General features: G+C 38.5%; 1 protein-coding gene across 1 annotated transcript; it reads left to right on the forward strand.

Moving 5' to 3' along the window:
* The first annotated feature begins 6,216 nt into the window (after positions 1-6,216).
* Positions 6,217-7,378, forward strand: LOC102991958 (S-adenosylmethionine decarboxylase proenzyme-like). Its single transcript, XM_024126895.2, is given in 3 exon segments — positions 6,217-6,491; positions 6,573-6,743; positions 6,745-7,378. Coding segments are annotated over 3 exon segments (921 nt in total). The 5' UTR covers positions 6,217-6,375.
* Positions 7,379-12,855: the final 5,477 nt, after the last annotated feature.

The raw sequence follows: 12,855 nt of genomic DNA on the forward strand, positions 1-12,855 counted from the left end.
TCAACAGATGAATGGATAAAGAAGATGTGGCACATATATACAGTGGAATATTACTCAGCCATAAAAAGAAATGAAATTTAGTTATTTGTAGTGAGGTGGATGGACCTAGAGTCTGTCATACAGAGTGAAGTCAGTCAGAAAGAGAAAAACAAATACTGTAGGCTAACACACATATATGGAATCTAAAAAAAAAAAGAAAAAAAAATGGTCATGAGGAACCTAGGGGCGAGACGGGAATAAAGACACAGACCTACTAGAGAATGGACTTGAGGATATGGGGAGGGGGACACTTTGTTATAAAGCAGAAACTAACACAACATTGTAAAGTAATTATACTCCAATAAAGATGTTAAAAATAAATAAATGCATTCATTTGATTATAATGCAGTTGTCCACTTTTTAAATTGCACTGTACATATAAGTCCATATTAAGGCTCTTCTAAGAAAGATATACTCAAAATAAAACTGTATAAACCTTAGCCAATAATTAAATGCTAATATCTTTAGCTGGAAAGAATAAGTTTATGTTGAAAGATAGTAATTTCTTAGCCTAAATGTGTCATACTTTGTACATCTGATACAGTTTACACAATGGCTTCACATGGATTATTACCTAAACATCCAGTCATCCCCCAAGATCTGTAGGGTCCAAGGCCTCTGACCCACTGTGTATTAAATGTGTTTTTTAAAATTAATTAATTTATTTATTATTTATATTTGGCTGTTAGGTCTTCGTTGCTGCGCACAGGCTTTCTCTAGCTGCAGCGAGTGAGGGCTTCTTCCTTGAGGTGTGCAGGCTTCTCATTGCGGTGGCTTCTCTTGTTGCAGAGCATGGGCTCTAGGAATGCAGGCCTCAGTAGTTGTGACACACAGGCTCAGTAGTTGTGGCTCACGGGCTCTAGAGCACAGGCTCAGTAGTTGTGGTGCACGGGCTTAGTTGCTCCGTGGCATGTGGGATCTTCCTGGACCAGGGATCGAACCCGTGTCCCCTGCATTGGCAGGCAGATTCTTAACCACTGCGCCACCAGGGAAGTCCCCCACTGTGTATTACCTCACAAGAATCTGGCCCTATCCACTTGGGTCTTCCACAGGTTTCATTCTTATTAACAGCTTTAGGAAACTTAAAAGGTTAAATCTGTTTCCATGTTGATATGTTGGTAGTGGCTTCCCATATAATGTAAATATCCAATTACAGGGGATTAGTTAAACACATTTTGATTCATCTATATAATGGAGAACTATTATGCTTTTACAACTGATATTGTAGAGCAGCATATTTAATTACTCAGTACTATGTTCATTAAAAGAAAGCAAGTTACATAAGAAGATAGTCTCATTTTTGTAATCCGTGGCACATATGTGTGATAGAACTGTCCACATGCAGATACACTGACTCGAGGTGCTTGGCTGGAGTATTTGTTGCTGGCAGCCAGGAGTCATAAGGAAGCAGACACACTAAGTGTATGATATGAACTAACTTAGGAACTTGGTTTGTCTTTTATCCTTTCACTCTCTTTGGCTTTAGAAACTTCAAAAGCTGCAAGACACGTAAAGTTTATCTGGATTATCTTGTCATTTGGAGCACTCGGGTGTCTGCTTCAATATGCCTTAGAATCACAATTGCCAAATGAGAGCGATACTTTGTGCTTCTCACATAGCTTCTTCCCAAGGATCCCAAAGCACCAGAGAAGTGTTATTTTTGCCTTCCTTCACGTCTCTGAAGAAACTCAGGATAAAGTCCTGGATAATTTGACTCGTAAAATGCATCAATTAATCCAAAGCCAAACTGTCCAGGGCATGCTTCTACAAATAAATATATTTTCATTCCTAGTTCATGCTCTCAAAAGATATGAATCCCACAGAACCATAAGAGGAATATGGAAATTAATAAAAATATAGGTTATCTTCAGTCTAAAGATTACATATCTACATAGAAGATTAAGTACTTGTATCTGAAAGCAATACCAAACTTCTTGGCCTCTTATGCAGCACACTGTATATTTTTTTTTTCTTTCTGCATCTTTGTGCTGGACTTTCAACTTTTAAAAGCAAATGACAGTCCCTTGCTATTTAAATTCATAACAGGAATGCAACCAGAGATAAATTATTTCCTTAAATATAAGGTTATAGCTCTGTGATCTGATTTAAATCAGCTTTAGTGATTACTGGGTAGAAGCCATTCATTTTAGCCCCCATCTTCACTTATCAGCATGAGGCATCACCCGGTACACATCTTGCCCAAGCCTAGTCTGCAATCAGTGGCAATGACTAAAAGAAAGACGTTGGTCTCCTCACCCTCACCCCATGCTGCTACATACCAAACTATTTTTCCCTTCATTATTTTAATTCCCAAGTTATGATTTGGTCACACAAGTTTCATAAATAAAAATTCATTTTATGTTGAAGTCCAGGATATTTTGAAAGAGTGAATCATCTTCATTTATAGTCAATACTTTAAGGCATTTATTTAGTTAATTGCTGCAATGTATCTTTCTTTGGTTAATTTTTGCTTCTATGAAAAATTTGCATTAGATATTTGTTTATTCACATGCATAATTTTTAGAGCCTGGGAGATCTAAAAAGCCAGGGATTACTAACTATTATCTGGACATGTTTAAGAGACCTACTCACTAATTTAGAGAAATAAATTACAATAGGATTCATACATATATGAATATAAGTTATATTTTTAAAACTGGGATTTTTCTCCCTAGCATGTGGAACTTTCTGGTTTTGTTTTTATTCTACACATTTAACTCTGAAATAAATAGGTTGCTACATACCATAGTAATTGTGGATGGACAAGGGTCAGCAGGAAACAATAAACTGTCAACACAAACTAACGACAACTGAGCACGGGTAGCAAATAGGACATGAGTGTTTTATGAGGAAAGGTCAGGAGGTTCCAGTCACAGGGAAGAAAGATGGGTTTTGCCATCCAAACTGAACACACTTTACAAGTTAATTAGGCTTCTAGAACTTGTTCCAGATGGTGGAGAAATCGTGTGGGAGACAGATATATGCCAGTGACAGGGGAGTCAGGGATGAAACCCAGAGCAAAGTCTGCTGTTGAGGAGATCAGGGAACAAGTAGATTAGGGAGAGGAGAAAAGAGAGAGGTGGGACATGGAGCGATAAGAGGAGATGAGGGCAACATAAAGCCAGAGGTGAGGTTGAGGGCTTCCACGAAGGACAGGGAAATGGGAAAAGCACAGTGGTCTCGTCTCCAATCAAGGCCACCCCACCAGGCACACAGTTAGTGTCTTCTTCACCTGCTCTTTGTGGCCACCCAGTGCAGATGGAGACAGCCACTAAACCTCAGAGCCAGATGTGGTGCAGTGCAGAGGATTCCCCAGCCAAACGGAGAGGTGTTGAGTCAAAAAGTGATGCGCAGACACATACTCTCTCTCCGTGTCTCAAATCTACTGACTCAAAATTATACTGACTTTACACTTTTTAAGTATTCCATGGGGTCAAATTAATTATATAGATACAAAAAATTACATATATACAAATATATATCATATATTATGCAAAATATTTATCAAAAGAGTTCATATCCTATATAAACTAAATTATAAAAATGATACATAGCAAACATTTCTTAATCAAGTGCTGTGACTTATCACTACATTGTGAGACCAGGGTGAGGAAACTTAGGCACTTGCTTTGGGCACAAAATTTAAGGAGCCTTCCAAAATCTTAGCCATCAAGAGAAGTAACATTTTAATGCAGTATTTTTTGAAATATAAAATTTAAATTGCCCAGATTTCAGACAATACTACAAAGCTACAGTAATCAAAACATTGTGGTACTGGCACAAAAACAGACATATGGATCAATGGAACAGAATAGAGAGCCCAGAAATAAACCCACACACCTATGGACAATTAATCTTCAACAAACAAGGCAAGAATATACAATGGGAAAAAGACAGTCTCTCCAGCAAGTGCTGTTGGAAAAGTTGGACAGCCACATGTAAGTCAATGAAGTCAGAACACACCCTCACACCATACACAAAAATAAACTCAAAATGGCTTAAAGACTTAAATATAAGACATGATACCACAAAACTCCTAGAAGAGAACATAGGCAAAACATTCTCTGACATAAATCGTACCTATGTTTTCTTAGGTCAGTCTCCCAAGGCAATAGAAATAAAAGCAAAAATAAACAAATGGGACCTAATCAAACTTATAAGCTTTTGCACAGCAAAGGAAAGAAACCATAAACAAAAAAAGACAACCTACAGAATGGAAGAAAAATATTTGCAAATGATGCAACCGACAAGGGCTTAATTTCCAAACTATACAAACAGCTCATACAACTCAATAACAAAAAGACAAACAACCCAATCAAAAAACGGGCAGAAGACCTAAATAGACATTTCTCCAAAGAAGACTTACAGATGGCCAATAGGCACAGGAAAGGATGCTCATCATCACTAATTATTAGAGAAATGCAAATCAAAATTACAATGAGGTACCACCTCACACCAGTCAAAATGGCCATCATTAAAAAGTCTACAATTAATAAATGTTGGAGAGGGTGTGGAAAAAATGGAGCCCTCTTACACTGTTAGTAGGAATGTAAGTTGGTCCAGCCACTATGGAAAACAGTATAGAGGTTCCTGTAAAAACTAAAAATAGAGTTATCATAGGATCCAGCAATCCCACTCCTGGGCATATACCCAGACAAACTATAATTCAAAAAGATACATGCACCCTATGCTCACAGCAGCACTATTTGCAATAGCCAAGACACAGAAACAACCTAAAAGTCCATCGACAGATGAAAGGATAAAGATGTGCTACATACATAGTACAATGGAATATTAGCCATAAAAAAGAATGAAATAATGTCATTTGCAGCAACATGGATAGAACTAGAGATGATCATACTAAGCGAAGTTAAGTCAGAAAGAGAAAGACAAATACCAAATGATATCACTGATATGTGGAAACGAAAATACAACACAAATGAACATATCTACGAAACAGAAACAGACTCACAGACATAGAGAACAGACTTGCGGTTGCCAAGGGGGAGGGGTGTGGGGGAGAGAAGGATTGGGAGTTTGGGATTAGCAGATGCAAACTAGTATATATAGGATGGATCAACAACAAGGTGTTACTGTATAGCACAGGGCACTATATTCAATATCCTGTAATAAACCACAATGGAAAAGAATATATATATACATAAAACTAAATCACTTTGCTGTACCAGAAACTTACATAACACTGTAAGTCAACTATACTTCAATAAAATTTTTTAAATATATTGCTAAAAAAATTAATTTATCCATGATGAACAAAGTATCCAAATGGCCATGATGAAGAAAATATCAAAATTTTAAATAAAGATCCCACGCACGGCTCACCTCCCTCCCTCACCCTAATCCTGGTTCTGTTGAATCCTGATTACCCAGGGATTTTTTGGCACCTCTGTAAATTTTCCGCCCGAGACCAAGTATCTCACTCACTTGAGCCTGGTTCTGGCCCTAGCGTGAGGTCTTTGGTAAAAGAATAGGCCACTCTTAACCATCCTCAATCCTCCTGTCTCCCTCCCTGTGATGCCCACTGCATTTCTGCAAAGCTACAACAGCTGAAGGGACAGCCTTTATACATCCTCAGATTCCACAGTCCCCTCAAAACTCCAGTCCCTGGCTGCTCTGGGCCTCACAGAGATAGTGCCCTCACTCCAGAGACAGAACCAACAAGATTAGATTCTGCTGATTCAATATTACCTGAGGCCTGTGTTCTCCCAGGAGCCCATCAATTCCAGGGGGATTTGGCCCCCCTGTCTTTACTCTCATTATATCCCCAGCCTCTACCACAGTTTCTGGTATGCAGCATGCACCCCTCCCAAAAAACTTGTTGAATAAACAAGGAACTCCTTTATATTACACGCAGAGGTGAATAAAAGCAACCCCCAAAATAAAAGAAAGAAATTAAAGGTAGTTGAAGAAATGAATTAGTGTTGTGTAAATTACAATTTAAAGAATCTGGATTCAGAAAATCCAAATAGCTTAAAAAACAAATCAGCAGGCTCCCACAGTATGGCCAGCAACATTAGCTAGCGCTTGCTCTACTCTCTCTAATGGGGAAACAGCAGACTATAGGAGGCTGAGCTGTATCAGCCTCTATTTCCAACAGACTCACGTTCAACTTTCGCTCACAAAAAAAAAAAAAAAAAAAAAAAAAAAAAAATTAACCCTTTTTTAAAAAAAGTTAATATAAAATTATAGCAAAAAAGGAACCTGAACTTTAGTAACACAGCTGGAACAATCCGCAGCGGCGGCGGCAGCGGCGGGAGAAGAGATTTAATTTAGTTGATTTTCTGTGGTTGTTGGTTGTTCGCTAGTCTCACGGTGATGGAAGCTGCACATTTTTTCGAAGGGACCGAGAAGCTGCTGGAGGTTTGGTTCTCCCGGCAGCAACCTGACGCAAACCAAGGATCTGGGGATCTTCACACCATCCCAAGATACAAGTGGGACATACTTTTGAAGGATGTGCAATGTTCAGTCATAAGTGTGACAAAAACTGACAAGCAGGAAGCTTATGTACTCAGTGAGAGTAGCATGTTTGCCTCCAAGAGACGTTTCATTTTGAAGACATGTGGTACCACCCTCTTGCTGAAAGCACCGGTTCCCCTGTTGAAACTTGCTAGGGATTACAATGGGTTTGACTCAATTCAAAGCTTCTTTTATTTTCGTAAGAATTTCATGAAGCCTTCTCACCAGGTACCCACACGGGAATTTCCAGGAAGAAATAGAGTTTCTTAATGCAATTTTCCCAAATGGAGTTGCATATTGTATGGGACGCATGAATTCCAATTGTTGGTACTTGTATACTTTGGATTTCCCAGAGAGTCGAGTAATCAATCAGCCAGATCAAACCCTGGAAATTCTGATGAGTGAGCTTGACCCAGCAGTTATGGACCAGTGCTACATGAAAGATGGTATTACTGCAAAGGATGTCACTCATGAGAGTAGAATTCGTGATCTGAAACCAGGTTCTGTCATTGATGCCACACTGTTCGATCCTTGTGGGTATTCAATGAATGGAATGAAATCAGATGGAACTTACTGGACTATCCACATCACTCCAGAACCAGAATTTTCTTATGTTAGCTTTGAAACAAACATAAGTCAGACCTCCTATGATGACCTGATCAGGAGAGTTGTGGAAGTCTTCAAGCCAGGAAAATCTGTGACCACCCTGTTTGCAAAACAGAGTTCTAAATGTCGCACAGTGCTTTCTTCGCCCCAGAAGATTGAAGGTTTTAAAGGTCTTGATTTCCAGAGCGCTCTATTCAGTGATTACAATTTTGTTTTTACCAGTTTTGCTAAGAAGCATCAACAACAGCAGAGATGATTATGAAAAAAGACAAAAAAACGCAAAAAGAGAACACACTTAGAAGAAGGTGGTGGCTGCTTTTTAGATATTGATACCAAGGGCCATGCTTTCCATAACCACCCCCTTGTAGTGATATTGATACCAAGGGCCATGCTTTCCATAACCACCACCTTGTAGTTGCAGAAAGCCCTAGATGTAATGATAGTGTAATCATTTTGAATTGTATGCATTATTATATCAAGGAGTTAGATATCTTGCATGAATGCTCTCTTCTGTGTTTAGGTATCCTATGCCACTCTTGCTGTGAAATTGAAGTGCATGGAGAAAAAACCTTTCACTATATGAAACTTTACAACACTTGTGAAAACAATTCAATCTGGTTTATGCACAGTGTAATATTTCTCCAGGTATCATCCAAAATTCCCCACAGACAAGGCTTTCGTCTTCATTAGGTGTTGGCCTCAGCCTAGCCATCTGAGACTGTTCTATTCAATTGCTACCAGGATTTTGCATCCAGTTACCTCCACTTACTAGAACATATTCTCTACTAATGTTATTGAAACCAATTTCTACTTCATACAGATGTTTTTGCAGCACCAATCAAAGTTCTTCCACGAGTCAAGTCCTCTACGAAAATGACTGCAGTTATCCATTTCGTGTATTACTATCTCACTGCTTCCTATACTTGTATGACTTTAATTGGTTCTTCCTCACCATGGTGTCTCGCTCCCAACCACACCCCCTCCATAAAGCAATACACTGTTACACTGTGGGTTTACACTAACCTTATACCCCAGAGGGAGGATGGGGGATGGACCCTGGGCTTAATTTTCTTTTAAGGTCAAAGGAGTTTGTCATTTTTCATTACTATGAGCTCTTCTGGAATAAGCTGGTGTTGATTAGCAAAGAAGGTGTAGATTGATACTAGGGAATACTGGCAGAACTGTATGGAAACTGTATGCCATTCTGTGCGCCCCATTAAATGAGATTAGCTTCTCATGAGTACCATGCCTTTATTAACTTGCTAAGTAGTAGTATAAAAGAATTATCACTATATTTGTTAGCAAGGAGATTTAAGATAAAAGTTGTATTGAATTCAACAAGTCAAGTTAGCTCAGATGATTCACCTTAACTTTCACTTTTGTAGCCATTTCCACTAATTTCTATTAATAATAGGCCATAAACTTTGGTTCAAAGCAGAATTGATGTCTTTGCCATCTTGTGACTTAAAAAGTTCTGTGACTTTGTGATGCATGTGATAGTGTTCTGATAGTTCCACTCACTGGTATTTCTTTCTCCATGGAGTAACATCAGGTGATGACTGAAAACTGTTCAGGTTATTCAGACATACTACACAGTGAAGCAGAATGCTATCCATAAAACATAACATACAAAATTCCAAAATGGTCAATGGGAAATGACTAGAAATACAGGCTTAAAAGAGTTTTTGGCCTTTTAGCTGTATTTGCTAATATGGACATTTCAGCAGCTGATAAATGAGCAAAGTTGACACAATTTTGTACTTCTTCTTGTCCTCAAACAATTTTTGATTCTTTCTGGATTGATGCAGTGATGTTTTTGTTCCTTCTGTATTTATAAATGAAACACGTTTTTTTAGTGTTTCTGAACATAAATTCTACTTGGTTTGAAATCAAGTGGTTGGAACATTTTTGACTTTTAAACATGTTGTTGATTCAAAGCTTCATTGAAGAAGCTCTCGATCAATGGATCAGTCCGATTCTGTAATTAGCGCACAGTACCTTATGTTTTGGTGCTATTATGAGGACCAATGCTCAAAGTGGATTTTGCTCTTGAACAGTGTCCCAGTAGATCTGATGAACATTTATTGGCTTGAGGTCTGATTTCCAGCCCCCCCAATAGATTTAAGATTTCTATTTAATGTTGAAAAACTGCACAAATTTGTATGGAACAAAGCCTAGAAAAATGAAAACTACAGATTGAATAGTAATCTAAATTAATCCTAGTGTGTATGATAGAGGAGGAAAAATTTTGGTGCCATAATTTCTCTCTTCATGGTGTTGGACCTAAATCAATTGAAATGTATTTCTGTACCACAATTTAAGCTTCAATAAAGGTTTGCTTAATTCACTGTCTAGTGACATTCAGAAAGTTTTCTGTTGATGTATTTTTTAAAATAGTATACATGACCAAATACTAGACCTCTACAGTTTTTATAATTAATTGAGTAAATCAATATTTAATGATCATTTTTTTTAAGATTTATAGGAGTTGTCATAAAGATAAGATCTTTAAGCTCCTGGGAGAACAGATTTAAACATTTTTTTTGTCACGGGCTTCATACCTGAAGCTCAAAGGAAATCATCTGGGCTATATACAAGGATATCAAAGAGTAGAAAGGGTGTAAGTAGTAAGAATAAGAATGCTAGAGTTTGGAGCTAGAAGAGTGAAAAGTCTGAAGGTGGAATAGTGCAACATTTATTATGAAAGAGGCTCTTGATGGTGGGGTGGGGGCAGAGTTTAACTCATGGTTATTTCTATTAACTAGAACAGAGTTATAAGCTTTTCATCATTGTGCCATGCAGGTACATATCTCATCATCTGGCAAAATTTCAGTTCTTCATCTACAATAAGCTAAGAACTGGAATCTTATAAAAATGTGTTATTTGGATCTTTCTCAGAATAAGCTTATCAGAATATTGTCCAAAATCTGAGTTAAAAAGGGTTGATCATGGAAGAGCAGGTTGTTACATATTTGTGCAATACCTACAGCACCAGATTCTCTTACATGAACTGGGAACTGAGTTTGGCAGGCACTTGGTGTTAATCAGGTTCAGGGACATAATCTGAAAAATATGGTAAATGTGGTATCACACTATGAAAAAGATAGGACTTTTATTGTCCTAGCCAGATAACTCACCATTTCCTGGCTACTCACCTTCAAACTTTACATTCCCATCTACCCTTCTCTTTTTGTCATAATGGAAGAAGTATTGGTCCTTTGGATTCCACCCACCCATTCCTACCTTCAGAGACTTTGTAACTGAGTTCACTGCAAGCATGTCCACTGTTGATCACCATCAGTTTGTTTAACTTTTCTAGTTTTTTCCCACTTGCGTTTGCTCCTTAAGGGTCCACTTTGTTAGTCCTTTACAAGATCCTTTACAAGAAATGACAAGTGTCAATTCTTACCCCCAAACTGAACCCTCTTCAGACTACCTCTTGTAATCCAGAATTTTCCTGAGTTGCTCAAACCAGAAACCTAGGATGAAATTGAGGCAGGGTCATAGAGGTCTGTTATGTGACTAAGATTGGAAGGAAACCACTGGCAGTGTCAAGAGATGTCCAATATGCTGTTGGATATGTGAGCTAGGAGCCCATAAAAATAGGTGGAGATTTGTAATTAAACATCTTAATTGGATGTATATTAAAAAAAATAGTACCTTGAACCTTCACACCCTAGCTTCAACAGTCCTCAATTCTGCTTTGGTACATTCATCTGTCCGCTGTACACACCTCTTATTAGGTAAGATTTATAAAATTGAAATACACAAATCTTAACTACAATTTTGAAAATGGATACTTTTAGCCCACAGCCATACCAGAACAAAGGAAGGTTCCCTTATACTCCTACCTAAGCAACAAAGCACTACCGCTACTTTAGTTGGTAGTTTAACTACTATCCATATTTTTTCACCACAGACTGGCATTTCCTTTCTCCCCAGCTCTGAAACTAAATTGAATGACTTAATGCTTTCATAAGTATAAAGTTTTGAGAGGTTGAACCATGTATTTCTTTTTATTGCTGAGTAGTATTCTATTGTATGAATGTACCACAATTTGTTTGGTTATTCTCCTGTTAATGAACATTTTGTTTCCAATTTTGGGAAAATATGAATAAAGCTGCTATGAACATTTGGGAAAAAAATCAACAAACGTGGGTTTAACACGTCTGTCTAGAGCAGGAGCCCTTTTCTTGGGGTCCAGTAGGGAAATGGGCTGCGAAAGTAGAACCCTCAAAACTGATCACACATTCTATATGCATTTTTCAAAGTCTTCTTCAGATTTGGTTAATAAGCACTGTTGTAAAGACTTAAAAATGGCAAAGCTCATCCCAGACTTGGCTCAATAAAGCATTTTCTATAAAATAAAATATCACTAATTATGATGCATTTCACGTCAACCTAGTGGGCTTTTCACCAATCTGGAGGATTTCTGGTGGCACCAATGATATTGCTTTTTAAATTCTCTTACTATTCTCAGGCCAAGTACACCTCTGCCCATAAGCATTCTAAAGTCTATTATTCAGCTTGTGCGTGACAGCCTGGAGCCCTGCCAGAGATGGATAGCAAAATCAACTACCCAATGGTAAAGCACTTTACAAGCAGCCGTTGCCTCCGGCCATTTAGTGACTTCACAGCCCTTGGAGGACAAATGTCTGCCTGTGACCTCTGACCATGCTTTCTTTACCTGTTAGTGCATTTTCCCCTCACCCTGCTCTCCACTTTGCCCCCAGAGTTCCTGCACACTCAGACCTACAAGTATTCCCAAGTATGTAAGATTTAATGATTTTAAGTATTGGCAGGAGTCTGGATCATCTAACCCAAAGGTTTCCACACAGAAGAAAGGGATCAGCAGAATATCAAATGGGTTGGATTTTACTTCCCGCCCTTGCTGCTGCCTCCTTTCACATACATGCCACAGAAGTATCAGTGTTCTATGTAATAGTTAATTTGGGGAAAAAATCATTTCCATTAGAAGAGCGCACTCATTTTGCAGAGGAAGACAAAGTGTTAAGCCATTATATTACTCATGACTCTTGGCAGCAATAATAGAAAGGCAAGTCAGGCTGCCTTAAGGTTGAAGAAAGAGTGGAGAGACTTACTGGCTTATTAATAAAATGACAGGGTCCCAGGGATCATTAGCTTCAGGCAAGCCTGGATGAAGGCTCACGAAGGATCCTTAGTACTAGTTCTCTATCTTGTGGCTTGGCTCCCTTCATGTGAGCACCCTTCTTAGCCTGGCCTTTCACTACAGCTGCCAGGGCTATAGCAAGCCCCAGGCACTCACCTCCCATACCTCAGAAGCTTCAACAAACGGAGAGCTTAATTGCTCAATACTTCCAAATTAAGTCCTGAAATTGAATCTCGTTGTTCAGGTCTCTGTCCTATGTCCCATACTTGAGCCCATCATTGCAAGCAGAAGGCATGGAACATAATGATTGGCCAGACTCGAGTAACATGCCCACATCTAGAGCAAGGGCATTAGACCAGCCTCACACAAACTGTGGGGACCGAGAACAAAGGGCAAGTATTCTCTCGGAGAAAACCCGGGGTGCTGTTAGTAGAAAAAAAGGATCTGATGCTGGGCAGTCTGATATAAACAAACATACAAAACCTAGACCTCATTACAAATGGGAAGATTAAGTGATACACCCAAGGTCAAATATAACTCAGGAGTGACAGAGGCAGGACAAAATCCTGTATTTCCTTTTTTTCAGATTGGAATATATTTGA

The sequence above is a fragment of the Physeter macrocephalus genome, chromosome 9 (assembly GCF_002837175.3).
Source record: "Physeter macrocephalus isolate SW-GA chromosome 9, ASM283717v5, whole genome shotgun sequence".
Classification (NCBI taxonomy): Eukaryota; Metazoa; Chordata; class Mammalia; order Artiodactyla; family Physeteridae; genus Physeter; species Physeter macrocephalus.